Source organism: Gastrolobium bilobum, unplaced genomic scaffold (assembly GCF_033153095.1).
Source record: "Gastrolobium bilobum isolate Gb01-03AN ecotype WA unplaced genomic scaffold, APGP_CSIRO_Gbil_v1 utg1929, whole genome shotgun sequence".
Lineage (NCBI taxonomy): Eukaryota > Viridiplantae > Streptophyta > Magnoliopsida > Fabales > Fabaceae > Gastrolobium > Gastrolobium bilobum.
The window spans coordinates 242,108-264,449 of NW_026898961.1; the positions used below are offsets into that span (position 1 = coordinate 242,108).

Here is a 22,342-nt window from a genome sequence, read left to right on the forward strand (position 1 = left end):
TTTCATGTATCACATAATTTTTGGATAGTCTAATTGTTGTATTATTGTAGCACATAATTTTAGTACCTCCTAATTGCTTGAATTGAAGATCCTCAATAATTCTCCTTAGCCAAATAGCTTGACACACACAAGTTATAGCATCAACAAATTCAACTTATGAGCTTGACAAAGTGACCGTTGAATGCTTCTTTGACGCCCATGAAACATCATCAGTACCCAACATAAAATTATAACCTGAAGTATTTTTCCTGTCATCTTGATCTCCTACAGAACCACTGTTAGTAAATCCAATAAATTAGATTTTACACCCTTCTTGTAAAATATTCTGAAGTCTCTTGTTCCTTGCAAGTAGTAAATGATTCTCTTAGCAACTAACAAATGCAATTCTATAGGATTTTCCATATGCCTGCTAATTAAACTCACAGAATATATTATATCTAGCCTTGTTGCATTGAGATACATCAAACTTCCCACAATTTGTTTGTAGAGGGTGTTATCAACCTTCTTTCCTACATGATCTTTGTGTAGCTTCAAGCCACATTCAACTGGAGTGTTCACAGGATTACAACCCTTCAGCTGAAACCAATCGAGAATATCTTCCACATATTTCTTTTGAGAAATAAAAATTCCATCACTTGATTGTACTACTCTTATGTCAAAAAAGTAGTGCATCATACCAAGATCAAACATTTCAAACAAGTGTGGTGGCTCAGTTGGTAGCATGGGGACTGAGTGTTGGGAGAGGACCTCGGTTCGAATCCCACCAACACCATCTGGGGAGGGGCATAAGTACTGGAACTCACACCCGAACTCTGAATTAGTCCCATAGGCGGCTCAAAGAGTCGAACCCGTGGAAATACCGGGAGGTTCTGATTCGTCTCAAAGAGGTAATTAGGATCAGTTTCCAAAAAAAAAAAACATTTCAAACTCAGTCATCATAGACTTTATAAGTTCTTCAAATATAACATCACAATTTCTAGTGAATATGAGATCATCTACATTTAAGCAAATAATGAGCATTTTTCCTTTATCTCCAATCTTAACAAAAAGTGTATGCTCATAGGGACACTTTGTAAAACCAACTTTAAGAAAATAAGACTCAATGCAATACGACTATACCAAACTCGGGGACTTGTTTCAGTCCATAAAGATACTTTCACAATCTGTGAATTTTATGCTCATTTCCAACCTTCACAGCACCAATGGGGTTCTCGATAAATACTTGTTCCTACGTGTGGTATGCAAGAATGCCAATTTGACATCTAACTGGTAAATAGGCCAAGAATTTTGTGCTGTCAATGCAACCACCAACCTAATTGTGTCATGTCTCGCAACAAGAGAAAAAGCTCTTGTGTAATCAATCTCATATTGTTGTTTGTACCCTTTGACAACGAAGTGTGCTGTGTGCTTGTAAATTTCACCATTTTATTTCAAATTTGTTTTGAACACCCACTTCATGTTGGAATTAATGAATTAATTAATGTACAATGATCCATTAGTTATGAATAAGAAGTAGGTTAATAAAGAAAAGAGAAAAAAGGGAAGATGAAGAGGTGTGTGGGTTTTCAACAAGTCCCACATTGGACAATTAGTAGGAAATAGGAGAGTATATAAGCTCCCACTTCCCTCTCTTAGATTGACCCTTGGGTCACTACATGTTTTATGTAGGGGGAAGAGCTAGGTGAGCATTGGTTCACCACACACACGCGCGCGCCGCCGCCGTCCGTCCGGCCGGCTCGGCTCGGCTCGGCTCGGTTCGATTCGGTTCATAGTGTGTAATAAAAAATAATTTTTTATTAAATAATTTTTTAATATTTTGTCCGAAAATTTACCGTTGCTTCCCTCCAACCAAAACGTTTCTACCCGCCGGATTTTTGAGCAGTATTGAACCGAACCGGTTCTTTCCCTTCGTGAACCAGTCACCGGTTGTGTCTGCTCGCTGAACCGGTCACCGGTCGTATCTGTTCGTCGGAACAGTCACCGGTCGCACCCGTTCGCCGCCATCAGACACGGCGGTTCGCCGCCGGCGACTGTTCATCGTGATCGGTCAGTGTCTATAAATAGACACTGACACCTTCAGAAATCTATCCAGTTTTTTCTGCACTTAAACTCTGCCGGAATTTTTTCTTCTTCCGGTTTTGCATACTGTTGTTCATCCTCTGGTGTGACTTCCTCTGGCATATTGTTGTGTTCGTTTGGGCTGTTGATTGGTAGTGCCACCATTCTTCAGACGAAATTCGTTCTATCCTGGGAGACAAGTGTCCATCAACCTTAGGCATCAGTGAGGGGGCAAATTGTCTTAAGGAGACACGTTCTGTGGACTCGGATTTAATTCCTCTGATACTGCATATATTCATCCTTTCATTCTGTCTGTTTCATCACTCTGCCACTGACAAGTAAGTCTGTTTTTAATATTCTTAATTACACAGTGATAATTCTGATCATCTACCTCCTCTGCTTTATACATGGGTTCAAATCTATTAGTGATATAATATCACCCACTGTCTTTCAATAACAATCTTAAGACAATTTTGGTGTTTTTGAACCTGTGATCAGTATTTATTTTTTCGTTATATATAATGTTTCTGTTTTATTTACTGTTTGATTAATCAGGGTTATTAATCTGTGTGATAAATTAATCTGTGTGATTAATTTCGGATTCTGTTTGTGTAACAGAAATGGCTAATGTAAGTACAAGCAATGCCAATGTTACTGCCTTTGTTCCAATGCATGCTGACAAGCCTGAAAAACTGAATGGAACAAATTTCAAACGCTGGCAACAGAAGATGTTGTTCTATTTGACAACTCTGAGTCTGGACCGTTTCCTCAAGGAAGATTCTCCTAAATTGAATGAGGGAGAAGAGTCTGACAAGGAAAAGGTTGCTGCCATTGATGCTTTTAAGCATTCTGACTTCCTTTGCAGGAACTATATTCTCAATGCTCTAGACAACTCACTGTATAATGTGTACTGTACCCTGAAGACTAGTAAGGAACTTTGGGAAAGTCTGGACAAGAAGTATAAAACTGAGGATGCTGCCTTGAAAAAATTCATAGTTGGCAGATTTTTGGACTTCAAGATGGTAGACTCCAAATCTGTTGTGAGTCAAGTTGAGGAACTTCAAGTGATTGTGCATGAAACTCATGCAGAAGGAATGTCTCTTAGTGAGTCTTTTCAAGTTGCTGCTTTCATAGAGAAATTACCAAACTCTTGGAGAGACTTCAAGAATTATCTGAAGCATAAGCGCAAGGAATTGACACTTGAAGATCTGGTTACCAGATTGAGAATAGAAGAAGACAATAAGATGTCTGACAAGAGGAATGGCAACAATCCTATGATCTCCAAAGCTAATGTAGTTGAAGAGGGATCAAAGTCAAAGAAGAGGAAATATTCTGAAGATGGAAATGCTAAGCAAGGAAAGGGCAAAAAGTTCAATGGCAACTGTTTCAATTGTGGGAATTCTGGCCACCGTGCAAAGGATTGTAAGAAGGAATAAAGGAAAGATCAGAGGAAGCCACAAAAGTTCAATAAGAAGAAGAAGAGCACTCAAGCCAATATGGTTGATATTGCTGATCAGGTTGAAGAACTGAATCTGGCAGCAGTGGTGATGGAGTGCAATCTGATGGGAGACTCCAACGAGTGGTGGGTGGACACTGGTGCCACCAGACATGTCTGTTCAAACAAGGGGATGTTCTCCTCCTATACTCCTACTGATAATGATGAGAAACTTTATATGGGTAATTCATCTACTTCAAAAGTTGAAGGAGCAGGCAAAGTGGCTTTGAAAATGACATCTGGCAAGATAGTGACACTGAATGATGTGCTCCATGTGCCTGATATTCGCAAGAACTTAGTCTCTGGATCTCTGTTAAGCAAGAATGGCTTTAAACTTGTATTTGTTTCTGATAAGTTTGTACTTACTAAGAATGATGTGTATGTAGGAAAGGGCTACCTTAGTGGGGGCCTTTTCAAACTGAATGTGATGACTGTAAACAACTCCAATATTATTAATAATACTACTACTTCTGTCTACTTGCTTGAGTCTTCTAATTTATGGCATAGTAGATTAGGACATGTTAATCTAAAGTCCATTAAGAGTTTAATACATTTAGATTTATTACCTAAATTTGAATGTTTAAATAATAAGTGTCAAGTATGTGTTGAATCAAAATTTTCGAAATTACCTTTTAAATCAGTTGAAAGATCAACCGAGTTGTTAGATTCAATACATACTGATATATGTGACATGAAATCTACATCATCTAGGGGTAATAAGAAATATTTTATTACATTTATTGATGACTGCAGTAGATATTGTTATGTGTACTTACTCAATAGTAAAGATGAAGCTATTGTTGCTTTTAAGCAATATAAAAGTGAAGTTGAGAATCAACTCAACAAGAAAATTAAAATGGTAAGGAGCGATCGTGGGGGAGAATATGATGGCCCCTTCGAGGAATTCTGTATAGAGTCTGGTATTATACACCAGACAACAGCTCCTTATTCACCGCAATCAAATGGGATTGCAGAAAGGAAAAATCGGACACTGAAAGAGATGATGAATGCTATGTTAATTACGTCCGGTTCACCACAGAATTTGTGGGGGGAAGCCATGTTGACGGCTAATTATATTACTAATAGAATGCCCCACAAAAAGATAAAAAGCATACCATATGATATATGGAAAGTAAGTCTGTTTTTAATATTCTTAATTACACAGTGATAATTCTGATCATCTACCTCCTCTGCTTTATACATGGGTTCAAATCTATTAGTGATATAATATCACCCACTGTCTTTCAATAACACTTCACACCAATGGTAAAGACTTAGGTTCCTTAAACAATTATGAGGTCTAGAAAAAAACAAGATGAGACATTGGGATAGCCTTGCAAAATACAGAGATTAGATGCTAAGAAAAATTCATGTTTGTGAAAATGTCTTAGTAGAAAAGGTTATATATTTATGATGCTAGACTATTTTATAGTATTATGATTTTAGCATTATTCAATTAAAATTATAGAGAATTTTTTCATACTAAGTTATGGCTGGAAATATTACACTTTTGCGAAAACTCTTTTTAATTTTTATCTTCACTTGAACAAATATCTCATTAAGTATGTAATTTTAGATATGGAATATAAAGTCTAAAGTATATGTTGTATGTGTTCAACAAGTAGAAGTATGATCCAATAAAGACTATGTATTCAATTATGAAGTTATGTACAAAAATATAATTATATCTTAGTTATTGTGGTAGTTATATTTCGTAAGGTTGACTTAATATCCTGATTCCTATGTTTGAACTTTTACATTCTAGAATAAGGGAAAAGATCCATTTTTACAAAAAAAAAATTACAAATTACACTATTTTCTCCCGGGAGAATATAGTGTCACTAGAATAATGTCATTTTCTTTAAGACTAACATTTCAAGTTTTTTTATAATATACTTGTTAGAATTAAAATTCAGTGTCTGAAAATAAAATTCCTCAGTTAATAATTAATGGATGTTACAGTCCCTTTCTCCCTGGTTATGAGCTTCTTGTGAACTTTTCCAAGATGCACCTTTGTGGTAAGTCCTCACCTGAACCAAAATGACAATATTTTAATTTTTATGTAATCTATATATATATTTCATTAATGATATATTTATATTTATTTATATTGATAACATTAACATAAATGAGTCAATATTTTTATAAATATGAGATAACATAGCAAATAGAGATTTTGGTTAGTATATAATATCTCTAAAGAAAAATTAAATTATCAAAATACGATTAAGATGGAGTTAGAAAATTATTTATAAAATAAAAAAGATAAAGAAGTTATAAATATTTTTTTATGTATTAAAATAATTTTATTAACATGTCAAAATAAATATAATTAAACTCTTTCATATCTTTTATTTGGGTTCATCTACACCAAACCCCATTAATTTGAGATAAAGGTGTTGTTGATGTTGATGTTATCAAAATAAATAAAATAATGTTTTATTTAAATTATATATATAAATTTAAATATAATATTTAAATATTATTATTAATAATATAATAAAATTATATAGTTATAAAATTTTAAATATTCTATTATAGTTTGTAAAATATATATTTAACAATTTCAAACAATTATTATTTTTAAAATATTTGGATTATTACAGTAAAATAAATTAATTCAAATATACACTAAATATTTATCCCTTAAATAAAAAATTCATCATCACATATATTCTATTTAAACAACACGTACACTGCACAGGTAATATAATTATTTAAGGCAAGCCACATCCACTAAAAAAAAAACCATTTCCTCATAAATCAAATTTGAGTAGAGGGACGAGTATGTTTGCAACATATTGGGCTTAAGCCCATCCGGCCTCATGGCTGGACTCATAGGGCCTAGGAAATTGAACCTTGAATATTTAATGCATTTTAGTTTTTTTATCTCGGTGATCTAGCCCAATCAGCATTAAGAAAAACAAAAACAGTAAAACCGGAGATCCAAGACCCCAAGATAGAGAGCAGACACTTCCACATTAAACTGGATGATAGCAAGGCAAAAAGATGATTTAGTTTAAGGGATTAATGTTTGGGGGAAAATATTTGTCATGTTATATGAGATAATTTTATCTCCAATACACATAAAAGAATATAAGGCCTATATTTTTTTTTTTCTCTCTTTTTTACATGACCTCACATGGGGTATACATTCTTTTATGTGTATGTAAGAGATAAATTTATATCCAATAACATGAGAAACATTAATCTCTTACTTTAAATATGTAAATGATGACATTTATTGACCCAAAAAAAAAACAAGAGGAAGAAGAAGTAAATGATGACATCCTACTATAATACCCAATACATATTTTTTAAATATACAAAACCTAACAAATCTCTTAAAAATAAACCTAAATATTAATGTACTAATATTCTAAAATCCATAAACCATGAGTATTATTAGGTACTCATGTTTAGGTCAAGTACATAGCAATCAAGCTCATTTCAGATTGTATAAGACTATAAACAATATATATTTAAGAATGACTGAGAGATTACATGAACCGTTAAATGCAAGTAAAATTAATAGTTAATAATGAGTATAAATTTTTTTATTTTGACAGTGATGTAAGTTGATTGCTATAAATATAAATACTCTTTTTTTCTTTAAAAGAAAATTTTATTTTATTTTCAATTAATTTGTACAATATATTAATTTGACGTCTGCACAATTTTTTTTTCTTTTTTGATAGCTCGCTCTGCACAATTAAATACTCATTTCCTCACCAAAAAAAAAATACTCATTTACATAGATAAAATGGGGTGCAATTGTGGAATCAACATTTTTCCCCTTAAAGGGAAAAAAATAAAAAAAAGGCAGAGCACAGGTGACAATATGCTATATGAGTAAAGATGCAAACAAATTGTGATCACATTATTCAATATTCATGATCTAGGCATAGGCAGGCAAAGTTGGATTGTGGGTATGCAGAAATTTAATTGAGATGTACATGATACGCAACTATCTATCATTATAATATAACATATTGAGTAGGTTGCAAATATTCTAAATAATTGAAGTACAACTAATAATATTGAGGTAGTTGAGCATGATAAAGTGTAGATTCTGTCGGGTCTCAACATTTCATTATAAAATATAATAAGAAACTAGTGGACAAGGCAAGTAGGTAGATATAATTAGATATACATATTCTTTGCCCTAATCTCTACATGATAATTACTATTCACAAACTTCGTATCCCAAAGATTGCGGTGGCAACTAAGTTAGTGGCAGTCTAATATTCTACTTTATTATTTGGCCAGTTTTAAGTCATAGACTCAAGCTTTTTATTTTATTTTTTCCTTTCATCAGAATAAAATATCAGTAAGGACTAGAATAGTGAATTTTATACTTCGCACAAGAGTAGAGAATCAAACATGGGTTATAGTTTTAATAGTTTAATAATTTAGTGTCACATGTCTAAAATATGAAGTTACGAAAGTATACAACGAGCCAGTTTTAATATCTAATAATTAAATTTGTAGGTGAATTTTGTCGGATTTACATTTTTTTGCCAAAAGTTCAATTGGGCTTAATGCATGTGAAGAAGCCAAGAACCATAGAGCTCAAGAAGTCTAGAGGTAGAATTTCTTGGTACCCATATTAATAATTTTTAGTGTTGTTGTTGTGATATCTAAGATCTAAAATCCTAGAGTGTCCTCACACATCTCCCTCTCCTTCTTGAGAATAACATGTAAGATTTGTTTGTAGCTATCTTCAACAAGGATATTTGTTTGTGCTGTGATACGGAAGAAGTTCGTTCGTAAAGGAAGAGAATTAGTGGCAATAAAGATGAGAAGAGTTATCATACCAACTCAAAAAAAAATATTTGCGGATATGCACAACAAGAAATATATTTCTATAAAACCAAGAACCACAATAATCAATTGCATTTCAAATCACTCTTTAGGCTTTCCATGAATCCAATTCTGCCAACAAACTTATTTTATCTCATGTTACAATTTTTTTGTGAAGGGTGAACTTTTTTATATAATATGATAATTATTTTAGAAAAATTAAATACTAGGAGGAAAAATTGAACATGGGGTTATAGGTACGGATGGCAAAGCGGGCTGCCCGCCCCGCCCCGCCATAAGCCCGCCAAAAAGCAGGCTGGCCCGCCCCGCCCCGCCTGTGAAAGTGGGCAAGAAAACTCAGCTCGTCCCGCTCCGTTTGGGCGGGCGGGGTGAGCTGCTTGCCAAGCCCGTCAGATTTTACACTAAAAAAAGTAAAAGAAAATTAAAAAAATCCAGCCCGGGCTGGCTGACGGGGCGGGCTTGCCGGGCGGCAGGCTTGAAAAACTCAGCTCGTCTCGTCTCGTCCCGTTTGGCGGGCGGGGTGGGGCGGCCCAACGGGCGGAGCCCGTTTTGCCATCCCTAGTTATAGGCTTTGGACATTGACCTTTAAATTTGATTTTGTAAACTCATTATGAGTTATGCTCATTAAATCAAAATAATGCTTCAAGCAAAGCATCATTTTCAAATACTGTTCAAGGATTGGAAATTTACTATGTACATGAAATATTAGAAGACTAATTCACCATCAAGCCCAATTGCGAGCAACAAAGGCTCAACATTTTCATGCTCTAGTAGTAGAAGCCTGCGTTAGGTACAACAAATGCTCCAAATTTTTGTACATATAGATACCTTTTTTTTTTCCCCTTATGAGTTTGATAGAATAAAGGAATTTAGGAGATAACAGAGGTGTGAAGGGAATCTCTAGTTGCATATTGTATCTTATACAGCTAAGCCTAGTAGCAAGCATGCTTGCGTGAATGCTTCTTTAGATCAGATTAGTTCTGACTTTGGCAAATTGGCACTTTGCTTTGGAATATAAAACCCAGATTCAGTTTTATTTATGGTACTGAAGGATAGGAGAATGAAATTCTAAATTCTAAAATTCTAATTCTATTCTAACAACCACTTTACAGCTCAAACTTGGCATGCATGCTTGATGCTTTTTTCTCAACACTTTCTAATGGCAAATTGCCAATAAAAAAGCCACGTGTACGATTTCAAGAAGATATGAAGTTAATAGATTTGAGAGTGACACATACGCCTAAAAAAATATCTAACTCAAAAGAGGAAACGTGCATCATTATCATTTCCTCAAATCCTATCCTCATCCGCATTACTATATAAAAAAAATCACATTAATATTATTAATCATGTGGGGATGCGAATTGTGTTTCTATGTATCTTATTAATTTTTTTAGTTGTATAAATTATGGAAAAAAAAGTTTCCGATGTTACTTTAGATAACTTTATTTAATATTTATCAAAATGACGTCGTTTTGAGGTTGAAAAATTAAAAAATTAGAGTGATAAAGACTATTATAACTTGAAATAAATTAAAATTAAAAAAATATCATGATTTTCATCTCAAAACGACGTCATTTTAATGAACATTAGATAAAGTTATCTAAAATACCATCAGAAAAAACAAACCCGTAAATTATTTGGTCAACATTTAAATTTTGCTTTGCCACAAAGGTTGGGGGTGGCGTGATTGCACTAAGATTCCTGTGATAAGAGGGAACAATCTTTTATTAGTTGGGGGAATAGGGCCCACAGCACCGCCCAGCGAATCCTGGTAGATGGGCCATGGGTCATTCTCTTAAGTCATAGTCATTCTCTCCCTTTAACCCTTTTTTTTTTTTTTTTTTTTATTCTCATCCACCCCCAAAGCCACACCTAGCCCACTTACACTCCCCTTTAGCCCTCTCGTTTTAGTTTAATTCGACAAGAACTTAAACCTTTTTTTCCATTAGATATTTAGTTCTTGTGATTCCACCTAGGAAATATCACGTGAGATGGCATCCTTCGTGGCAAAAGATTGAGCGGTATACGTAGATATTTTGTCACACTAATGTGACAATGACATTATCATTAGGTATACGTCTAAGTTGTATATAATCTGATTTTTTAATTTTCTCTTACCAAATTCAATATTGCACCTTATGTACGGTTAATAACTTGGTGAGGAAGGTAAACGAAGCAGAATTCATACAAATAAGTACGATTACTACAATAATGGATTAATATGTAATTAGACTTGGAACAATTCTCATAATTTTTTTTATGTGAGGAATAATAAGGATGAATGTTTGAGGAACGAACTTAAAGAAATTAGGGGTGTGCATGGGTCGAATTGTACTGAATTTTTTGAAAAACTGAATTGAATTGATTTAAACGGTTCGGTTCAGATTAAAAACAGTTCGGTTCAGTTGACAATCGGTTCGATTCGGTTGAAAAACGGTTCTGTTTATTTCGGTTCGAAATCAGTTCAGGTTGAACCGGTTCTGAAAAGAAAAGAAAAGAAAAATTAAAGAAATAAAGAGATAAAATGGTTCAGTTCGGTTATTGAACTAATTTTTAAAATTCAAAATCTGTTTGGTTCATGAACTGGTTTTCGAAAATCGATTATTTTAGTAGTAGTTCTATTCAATTCACAGTTCAGTTCAGTTTTTTTGGTTCTTTTACACATTCCTAAAAGAGATAAACTTATTTTATAATACATTTCTTTTAGGGATTGATGTTTGTCATTTTAAGAGAGAGATAGACACAAAGAATGAAAATTATGAGAGGGAAAGTGAGTAGTTTTTTTAATTTAAATTTTAAATAAGAAAATATATTTTTGTGTCTATCTCTCTCTTAAAATGATATAACTTTATGTCATTTAAAATGACAAATACTTTTTCCTTTCTTTTAAGTTTGAATGGACTTTAGACAAAAATTTAAAAGAGCTTGAAGGAAACAATCATCTACCCTTATTCCTCCATAACTACACTATTGTGTATGTTATCATATACTTACAAGGTATTCATATCAGAAATATAAAGTTTTGGTATTTGGACTCTTCTACTAAGATGAAATTTTTTCAAAGTTTATATCAGAGTTTCTACTATGTCTTTAAATTATAATTGACTGGTACGATGCTGGCATTGTAGTGTTCACTCACGACTAGTACTTGAAGTCCTATATCAGCATAGGACTTTTAGGGGTGAGATTTTGTTCAACAAAAGTTTAAATTCAAGGTAAATCATCAATCTTTGTAAATATTATAAATCAGTAACAACTAATGGGGAATCTCAAGATTTAGTTGTCACAATCAAAAGATAAAGATTAATTAGGTAAGGCAATTTCTTAACTAAGTGGACTTTAATTTGGATTTAGTTTAAAGTATTTTTAAACTTAACCCATCTAAATAATAATATATACGGGTTAAGTATCCTTTTGTTCCTTTGAAAAACTAAAAAAAAAAAAAATGTCACACCAAAGTATGGATGTGCAGATATGGTGTGGGCTAATGACTGACCAAGAATTGAAGATGAATCAGAAGAAAATGAAAAAAAACAAAAATAAAAAGGGGAAAGATTGTGATATTCTGAACATCACTATCTTGGATGATTATCCTAAATAAGTTGTGTGGGAAACACCACGTTTATTGCTTTTCTATCACTCTTGCATCCATCAATTTCCTTCCTCGTTGTATTTTAGATAAGGCAAATACTCAGATAATGCAATCCGTAGTATATGCCAATGAAGTGTTGCTATTGCTAACACCTCCAATGATCCTCAACTACAACAAAATCTTTTTCGGCCCCTCAAAGCCCACGTATGATTTGGACCTTGTACAAGATCCATATCCAAGTGTGGCCCCTTGGCTTCAACAAATTGGAATTGATCATTTTTGGCCATTTCTGGCTCATACATTAATAATAAATGTCAATTGGAAAAATAATAATAACTCATTCTTTTTTTTCTTTTTCTTTTTTAATCAGCTTCTTTACTCTTCACTCATCTTATTAAGGATTATTTTTTTATTATATAAAAAAAGGATTCGTTTTTAATTAGAAAATATATCTAAACAATTTAAAAATGATTAGATAGTTTTACAAAAAATAATAATAATTTTAGTAATATTTTTCATAAATTAGAAAGAATAATTTAAAAAAATATATCAGAAAACCTTTTCCTTTCAAAACTTATTTGGAAGCTTGACTAAGGATATCATTGTTTTAGTTAATTCTCAAATTATTAATCTTAGTTCATCTTAATCCTCCATTTTGTTTTAATTTGTGTAATGTATAGATGCCTTTCGCTTTCATTTTTATTTTTGTTTTAACTTACATTTTTTATTTAATTTTATTTAGATAGGATTATTTTATTGGTTTAATGTTTCTTCTGCAAACTGAGATAACTCTATTTTATGATATAAGTGGATGAGCTCCATTTTTTTTTCTCTCTTCGTCATGATATCTCACTCACTTGCATCAATGTATAAGAAAAACATTAACCCCTTATTTTATACTAGTATAAAATAAAAAATTTACACTCTATCACAATTAGTCTACTTACGTTTACACAGTCAAGGGAAAAAAACAAAAAACAAGAAGTCCTTATATAATTTGAGAATATTACATTTAATGAAAACAACAAGTGGGATGTATAATCACATAGGTGATTAGGGGTGGCAATATGGGTTGAGCCCGGCGGGTTAACCCGTCAACCTGTCAAAACGGGGCGGGTTGGGTTGAGATTTTCAACCCACCAACCCACCTCAACCCGTCCCGCCTAGAAGTGGGTCAAAACGGGTTCAACCCGCCGGGTTTTAAATTTTTTTATTATTATTTTTTATTTTTTTACAATTTGGTAGTATTTCATTAGTACTTAAATTTTTGTGATATTCAATTTTTTTTTATCTTAGTACTTTCTAGAAAAAATAAAGAATAACAATTTTATTTATCACAAATGTTATCTATTTATAAATTCCTAAAGAATGTTTGACAAATATTAGTATACATTTAAGATTGAGACTAAAAAAAATATAGAGAAGTGTGAAATAAAATAAAATAATATTAAAAAAATTCATAAAATATAATTTATTTTTGAATTTTAATTAATTGGCGGGTTGGTGGGTTGACCCGCCAACCCACCATAAAACGGGGTGGGTTCATTTTTACAACCCATATTTTTTGGCGGGTCAACCCGCCCCGCCCTGTTTTTGGTGGGTTGGTGGCGGGTCGGGGCGGGTCAACCCAAATTGCCACCCCCTAGGTGATAGGTAGGCGTCGTTGGGCCGGCCTATAGGGGCTTACGGCTCGGCCTACATCAGGCCAGATCTAACCTAGTATATTTCGTAAAATAAGTCGGACTTGGGCCTTGAAAAAACTTGTTTAATAAAAAGGCCGTAGGCTCACTTTCACAAGGTCTGGCCTATAAGCCTACAGGCCGACCTATATTATACTATTTATTTTAAATAAAATAAAATAGAATAAGTATGTCTTGAAGAAAAAATAAAATATATAAATTTAATCAATTGCAATTATTTATAACTTAATTATATTCTATTATATTTTAATAGAAATCTGACTTTATTTCTTACGTAAGAGGAATCAACATCTCAGCATGTTAGATTGTGTAAAAGAATATATTAAAAGATTTTTTGGAGATGTTATACTTACTACAAGCATCATGATGTATTTGTTGGATTCACGTAGTTATTTTAATTTATATAGTATGGATTTGTTTGTTGGATCTGATGAAATATATGTTATTTAGTTTGAGCATTTTGCTTTTCAAAGTAACTTAAATGCAGATTGTATGAATTTTGTTGTAATTCATGATTCTGTTTGAACGTTGAAATTATGATTTTTGGTTTAGCAACAGAATTTGAGTATTTTGTAAAGTTGATTCATGCTTTTGCTTGGAAGTTAAAAATTAATAGGCTAACGGGCTGGGACAGGCCATTCGCTTTTTTATAAACAGGGCAAGTCAGGTTAACAATTAGACTCGTACTAGGCTTGAGCCAGACCAAATTGAAATTTTTTAATGTATCTTGGGCTTTTCGGGGCAAAGCTTAGCCCAGCTCAACCCAGTTTCACCCTTAGTGATAGGTCATTAGATTAATTTTAATTTTTTTGATAAATTTTAAATTAATCATAGCCATTGAAAATGTTAAATAGCACCTTAAAATTTCTCTTATTAAACATGAGTTAACATATTATATACACAGCTCATACTAAATTTTGTAGCAAGTATGTTTGAATTGATAAAAATAAATTAGTACAATTTGAGAACAAGGTTATTTTTTTATCTTACAAAAATTCTTTACTTTAATTTTTAATCGCCGGACAAATTTAAACTCAAAATAATAAACCTACTCTTCTCCACAGATAGGCACTTCTAGGTTTACGTTATACATATATTGAAAATTATTAACTTTTCCAATGGCATATTTGATTAAAAAAACTTTAAATATGTTTATAATTTATTCATGAAATTAATGATGTCAATTTTTTTAGTTTATATTCGTTTCAAAGGAACAATTACACTTATCATTGTTTTAGGCTTATCACTCTTCTAAGTTTCTAACCCGTTTGATTCAATATTACAAAAACTGGATCGACCTGGCCGGGCCAACCCGAAAATCGATAAACCGATCATGTAACTGGTCCGATTTTCATATGGGACCGGTCATGTTATGGAACCGGTGGGACCCAGCCAATTTTTGTAAAAACCGGTGATCCAGTTGGTTCAACCGGTGACTCAGCCCGGTTCTAAAAAAAAAACTTGATTGTTCTCATCAATTGATGTTTTTTTTTACACTCTCACACATAAATAGTTTGTTTTCTTTTGAATATTTGAGTGATCTATAGCTTATTAACTTATATAGATTATGTACCGACAACACTAATATTATATTGATTGTGCAATATGAAAGAATTTTGATTTGATTTATAGTTAGATATGTCGTCTACTGAACCTGAAATACCAGTATCACAAGTATTATATGTTTGTATGATTTTTTGTTGGACAATGATGTGTAGTTTATTATTTTCATATTAAAATATTTGAAATCGATTTATTTTTTTACAGGTATTTAAGTATATTTATAGTTCTTTTAATATAAATTATAGATTTACATATACTTACCGGATCACGTAGTTAAATCAGTGATCCAAATAATCGGGTCGGGTTTAATAATATTAATTTGATTACCATTTGATTAATTTTAAGATCAATGACAATTATTTTTCTTTTCTCTTTAAATTGTTAATTTTAAATTGATCCATCAATAAATAGATATTAAAAGTAATAAATACGAGGACAACTATAACGGGTTTTTCACCTTTTTATCCCTTATTAATTAATTAATAATCATTTTGCTCCTGTTTCGAAACTATCTACCAATCTGTCCCTCTTTGATCGACTACCTTGCATTTTTAATCGACTAAATGGAAAAAACAAGCAAAAATGGCTGTTGGGAGATTTAGTCGACTAAATCTCCCAACAGCCAACAAAGGAAAACAAGTCAGTATGATTTTTTAATCGATTAAGTAGGGAGATTTAGTCGATTAAATCTCTCAACAACCATTTAGTCGATTAAAAATGCAAGGTAGTCGATTAAAGAAGGGCAGATTGATAGATAGTTTCAAATCAGGGGCAAAATTATTATTAATTAATTAATGAGGGGTAAAATAGTCAAAAAGCCCAACTATAACATTCTCATATATAATTATGGGTTTTATGTTTATCATTTAACATAATATAACTTCACTTTCCTACACACACATTAAAGAGGTGGGGTCCACATGTTTTTCTTTCCCTTTCATCATTTCACTTTCTCTCCCCCTTTTGATGTGAGAGTTGGAAACAACACTTACACCATGTTACATAACACCAATAAAACCCATTAATTATTTAGTTATTTATTATATTAGGGTGACGTGGCAGGATAGACGTCATCCATCGGAATCACGAGAAACCCCATCCCTCCGTTAGTAAGGAGTTGCTGCAATCAATCGAACCACGTAACCGTAGTTCTGCCCAATCAACAACGAGCACGTCAGCGACAATCGAAACGAGCCGTTTCTTTTAGAGTGTTCACACTTGCGTGCAGAGCAGCCTTGTTAAAACTTAGAAACTCAAAACGGATTCAAAGTGCCCCGTGTCCTACTTCACTTTTCTTCTTCCTCACTCTTTTCTCTCTCTCCATGGTTGTTGGAGGCAGTTCAGGTTCTTGTTGGAGTTGTTGTGTGTTCAACTTTCAGAACAATTGAGTTTACTAGGTTGCTTATTAAGGAACTACTAAGTCTGCATATTTTTTAAATCCCCCCTTCTTTTTTTTTTCTCACTCTCTACATATTGAACATGAATATGGATGATGAATATGCCAAGCTTATAAGGAGGATGAATCCACCCAGGTAACTTTATCACTTTGCCTTCACTCTCTCACTCATACTTCTTTCAGGGTCTTTTCTTTTTGGACAATTTTTCATTTCCTTCCAGTAACCATCTTTAAAATAACCTTCCAAAATTTTGAATCACAAGATTTTTTTATTTTTTATTTTCTGAAGATTGTAATCAAGTGGGGCGTAGAATTAAAACTCTTTTTGCAGTTCAGATATCTTTCTTGATTTTTTTTTTTTTTTAAGTTTAGTAAGCCATGTTATGTTTCCAAAACCCTTTTTTTCTTTTAAGAATTTTTTTTTTTTTTTTTTTTGGTCAATTTTTTTCATGGACGCTCTAATTTTCTTCTCTCTCATATGTTGATGTTAGACGTTTTGGGTTTATTTCTTGTGTTTGGTGGAATTTTTACTTGTAATTTGATCTGATGATGATTATCTTCCATGTATGAATTGGTGTGCCTGTATGTGTTTGTCTAACTAGCTTCTTGCGACGCAGGGTTGTGATTGACAACAATGCCTGTGAAAACGCCACTGTTATTCAGGTAAAGCCGGTTCTTTACTCTGTTTAGGTTTCACAAAATTGAGTTGACAACAAGAAAGATTCTTTCTTTTTTCCTTTTAATTCGTTCTAATGATGGGATATGTTATGAAGTTTTTTCAAAATTATGTTTTCAACCATCCACTTTTTCACGATTGAAATATGATTGTTTGCAGGTTGACAGTGTAAACAAACATGGGATTCTCCTGGATGTTGTCCAAGTTATTTCAGATATGAACCTTGTAATAAAAAAGGCCTACATCTCCTCTGATGGGGTGTGGTTTATGGATGGTAACTTCCTTTCTTCACTAGTGGCATGCTAAAGAGAGGAAAAAGACTACAAGTATTATTATGTTGTTATTGTTATTATTATTAACTTTGTTTCTGATTCTAGTATTAATTTGATCTTGTTTTCAGTGTTTAATGTGACTGATCATAATGGAAACAAGATCAGAGATAAGGAAGTCATTGATTATATTCAGAGGGTAAGTCATATACTTGTATTTTTTATAATGCTTTGATTGAAGCTTATTTTTTGTCGCTCCATATATGTGGAAGGGTCTTTTTTTTTTGTTCTTTTCTAGAAATTTTCAAGCTAAGTAAGCGGGACACGTGTATTAGAATATGTCAATTTGAATTTGGTTCTTTTGATAGAACAATGATGTGATTATACCCTCATTTTCTGCATTGCTGATTGCATGAGCTAGCTATGAACTGGTTTACCAAAGTGGAATGGAGCAAGAACATAGTCATCCTTAATTGATGTTCATTTCTTAATTTCAATTATCTTATATTTTTTTTTTGTATCAAAATTCTGTTGGTTCCTGTATTCTTCCAGCAAAGGTTATATGAATCTGCTTGATCTATCCGGTGGACACACTGTTTGAAGTGCATGTGTTGGAAGATGATTAACTTGTGTTATCACTGTCATTCCAATTTATTTTATAGTATAGTTGACATAGAATGATAGAAAACAACTTAAAATCCTTGAAGATATTTGAAGTTCTGGATATCGTTAACATTTGAACTTATAAATACATACTGCACATGTAAGTTATCAGACCTGGTTTTCCTGACCCTGATGGTCAGTCTTCCAGAAATATGAGACTCCTAAATCTCTGCCCATTTTCACGTTACATAGTGATGCCTAATTTCAGTCCATTAAGATATAAATATCTCCTTCGTTTAAGTTATCTGTGAATCTTGTCATACTAAACTTTTGCGAATAATAGTGATAGACTGTCGAAAAAGCTTGTAGTTTCTGAATTTTTTTCTTTCTTTCTGATTTTGTAGAGACTTGAAAACAATCCCAGCTTTGCACCCTCGTTGAGAGAGAGTGTTGGGGTCGTACCTACTGAAGAGCACACTGTAATTGAACTTACCGGTATAGACAGGCCCGGTTTACTATCTGAAATCTGTGCAGTTCTCACAGACCTTCACTGCAATGTGGTGACTGCTGAGATATGGACACATAATACTAGGGCTGCAGCTGTAGTTCATGTCACAGATGATTCCAGTGGATGTGCCATCAAGGATCCATCTCGCCTCTCTATGATAAGGGATTTGCTTTGTAATGTCCTCAGGGGCAGCGACGATCCAAAGACAGCAAGAACAACACTTTCACCACCTGGAGTTACAAATAGGGACAGAAGATTACATCAGATTATGTTTGCTGACAGGGACTATGAAAGGGTTGAAAGAGCAGGACAAGGAAGACTCAGAGACAGAGATCAAAGTTCGTTCCCTCATGTAACTGTCTTAGATTGTAATGAGAAAGATTACACTGTGATTACCATGAGAGCAAAAGATAGACCAAAATTGTTGTTCGATATTGTTTGCACTCTAACTGACATGCAGTATGTAGTTTTTCATGGTGTTGTCCAGACAGAAAGGACGGAAGCTTATCAGGTTAGCCAACCTTTTGTTGTTTGTTGTTAAGAAATGATGTTTTACCTTTTTAGCTTGGTATGCTGTACTTGTTAATGTAGCTTAACTTGAATATTATTGAATTATATGGATTCTATGTGATTAGAAAAGCTGATTGACACATCAAACCTATGTTTAGCTTAGATTTTCTCTTGGCCAGCATGGATTGGTCTGACTCAGTTTGGACAACTAATTTTCTTTTTTTGCATAATTTTTCCTCTGACATGGCATTTTCTATCTTATCTAGGAGTTTTATATTCGTCATGTTGATGGCTTCCCCATAAGCTCAGAGGCTGAGCGAGAGAGACTTGTGCAGTGTCTTGAAGCAGCAATTGAAAGGAGGGCATCTGAGGTATAATAACAACACATCTAGAAGCTATGCTCCTCACTACTTTTGTTCAATGGTATGCTAAAATATGTTTATATGCAGGGGATGGAGTTGGAGTTGTGCACAGAAGATCGTGTAGGACTCCTCTCAGATATCACAAGGATATTCCGAGAGAACAGTTTATGCATCAAAAGAGCAGAAATATCAACAGAAGATGGAAAGGCAAAAGATACTTTTTATGTCACTGATGTGACTGGTAACCCCGTTGACCCCAAGATTATTGATTCAATTCGCAGACAGATTGGTGACACAGTATTGCAGGTTAAACATAACTACAGTCTTTCACCAAAGGCTCCTCAAGCGACAACAATTGGATTTCTCTTTGGAAATTTTTTCAAAGCTCGATCTTTGCAGAATTTTAAGTTGATCAGATCTTATTCTTAAGTTCCCCTTTGTATATTCTCAGCATTTTCATCATGCTTTAAGTCAAACAAAATTGTGTATACGTAGAAGAAATTGTAAATATCTATCTTTCTCCCCCGACAGAGGGGCTTGTAATCCACACTGTACAGTAGAAAACTCAAACACCTATATATATAGCCTTGTAAATAGTTGTGTAGGGGCTGGAAAACTACACTGTACAGTATATAAACACCTATGTATGTAGTCTTGTGTAAATAGTTGTGTACAGTAGAAAACTCAAACACCTATGTATATAGCCTTATGTAAATAGTTGTGTAGGGGCTGGAAAACTACACTGTACAGTAGATAAACACCTATGTATGTAGTCTTGTGTAAATAGTTGTGTACAGTAGCATGTTACCAAGGTTGTATATGGAGTAAATAGTCCTTTCAGATTATAAAGTCCATAGACCTAAACAGTACATTTAGGTGATGTCATTTGGAGCATATGTAAATTTGGGTTTGTACATGGAGTAAAGAGTACTTTTAGGTGGTGTAATTTGGAGTAGATGTAAATTTGTGTTGGTAAATGAAATTAAAATGGAAAGGTGTAATATGTACTCTATTTTCTCTCTTTTTTTTCAGACCTAACCTGTAACTGCCTGCACCTAGTAATGCTATTTGCATAATGATTGATAAGATTGAATAATTACTTAAGGTTTGATTGCCATTTTTTTTTAATTATCTACATACCATGATCATTTTCTTTTTTCCTGGTTTTTGAAGCATTTAAAATTTTGGTATGACAGTCTTCGTCACTTCATTACTAAAAAGAATTTGTGTCAAGTGAGCTTAAACTGTGTGCCTTCGTATTCCCCTTTCTTAGAATTACTTGCACTCCACCGGTTGAAAGCTAAGCATTGGAAAGAAACATTTTGTCCTCTTTCATACACTGTAGCCAAATTCAGAATATTAGTTTTTAATTATTAGTGAAAGAAGCATGAGATGCAAGTCCTTCAACACACGGCTTGCATACTCTAGTTTGACTGATCCAGCGCCATTTATTTCTACTAATAAAACCCCTTTTTTGTCTACAACATTTGATTATAGTTTCAATTACCAAATTTTATAACACAACTATGTTTTGAGATACTCGAATTCAATATTATTGGTTAAATTGGAATAATTTCTTATCAGTTGATCTATGTATTTGGTAGTTCAATTATGTTTTGTGTTACTAGATCACTTCAATATCATCCTTTTGTCGGACACTATCCAAATTATCAATGGAGAGTGTTAACCTGATATGGCTAATTGAGATCACACATAAATTGCGTCTAATTTGGAACTAGATTGAAACTGCGCAAATTTAAAGGATGAAAATAGGATTTTAACCTTGCAACTTATTTACAATTGTTGTAGACCTATCTTTACCACTCCTACAAATAAATCTTTGATGCTATTGTTGCACCTAGATTTAGTATATCTTATCAATAAGAGCATTACATATCAGAGGAGAGAGAAAAAATTTGGTATAAAAAAGAGAATTTTAACTGACATGTAATGCTCCTATTGATGGAATGTACTGAATCTTTGGTGAAACAGTAACACCAAAGATTTATTCCACTCCTACGCCTCTTCCATTATACACTCTCTTATAGGCAAGGAAGCACGAACACTTGTAAAAACAGGGAGAGTCGTGTCCGACACGGTGTCGGACACACGGTCAACTTTTTCCGACACGTTGACCATTCCGACACGCGAATTTGACCGTGTCCGACACGGTCAAATGACATTTTCGTAATTTTTTTTTTTAATTTTTTTTAAAAAATTATTTTTTTTTAAAATTAAATATATTAATAAAGCTTCCACATGATCATATCAATTTTATTTTATTTTTGTCTTTTTTCCCCTTAAATATATAAGAGATCATCTCAGCATCATTGTTGTCAATTCCTATCACGTTCTTGTTGTATCTCCTTGTCTCTAATCTCTCTCTCTAATATGATTTGATCTCTCTATCTGATATTATATCTCTCTCATCCCAGTTCTTATTTTTTTTATTAAAGCTTCCATCTTTATAACGTGTTGATGGGTATTATTAATTTAGTTTTATTTTTTGTTAAATTATTAAATATTAAATGAAATATACACTTTATAAATTAAAAATATTATATAATATTAAAACGTGTCCCAACGTGTCAAAATCTATAATTTATTAAAATTAACGTGTCAGAGTGTCGTATCGTGTCACGTATCACGTATCGCGTATCACGTATCACGTGTCGTATTGGTGGTACATGTAGAAGATAGTGCGTCTAAGGTAAGAGGCATATAGGCGTGCCTCATGAATGAGGTGCAAGACCCTTGTTTATAAGCGACGACAGCTAGGAGTC

The 22,342-nt window shown here is 33.1% G+C and overlaps 2 protein-coding genes across 2 annotated transcripts; one reads left to right on the forward strand and one right to left on the reverse strand.

Annotated features, from left to right (window-relative positions):
- Positions 1-264: 264 nt before the first annotated feature.
- LOC133285804 (uncharacterized mitochondrial protein AtMg00810-like) lies at positions 265-723 on the reverse strand. Its single transcript, XM_061483086.1, has one exon. It carries the CDS (start codon positions 721-723, stop codon positions 265-267), a length of 459 nt encoding a protein of 152 aa, XP_061339070.1.
- A 15,962-nt stretch (positions 724-16,685) lies between these two features.
- On the forward strand, positions 16,686-20,599 carry LOC133285818 (ACT domain-containing protein ACR6-like). The gene is made up of 7 exons (XM_061483103.1): positions 16,686-16,767; positions 17,249-17,294; positions 17,467-17,581; positions 17,708-17,775; positions 18,584-19,198; positions 19,464-19,568; positions 19,647-20,599. The coding sequence occupies exons 1-7, from the start codon at positions 16,715-16,717 to the stop codon at positions 19,986-19,988; spliced, it is 1,344 nt and encodes a 447-aa protein (XP_061339087.1). The 5' UTR covers positions 16,686-16,714; the 3' UTR covers positions 19,989-20,599.
- Positions 20,600-22,342: the final 1,743 nt, after the last annotated feature.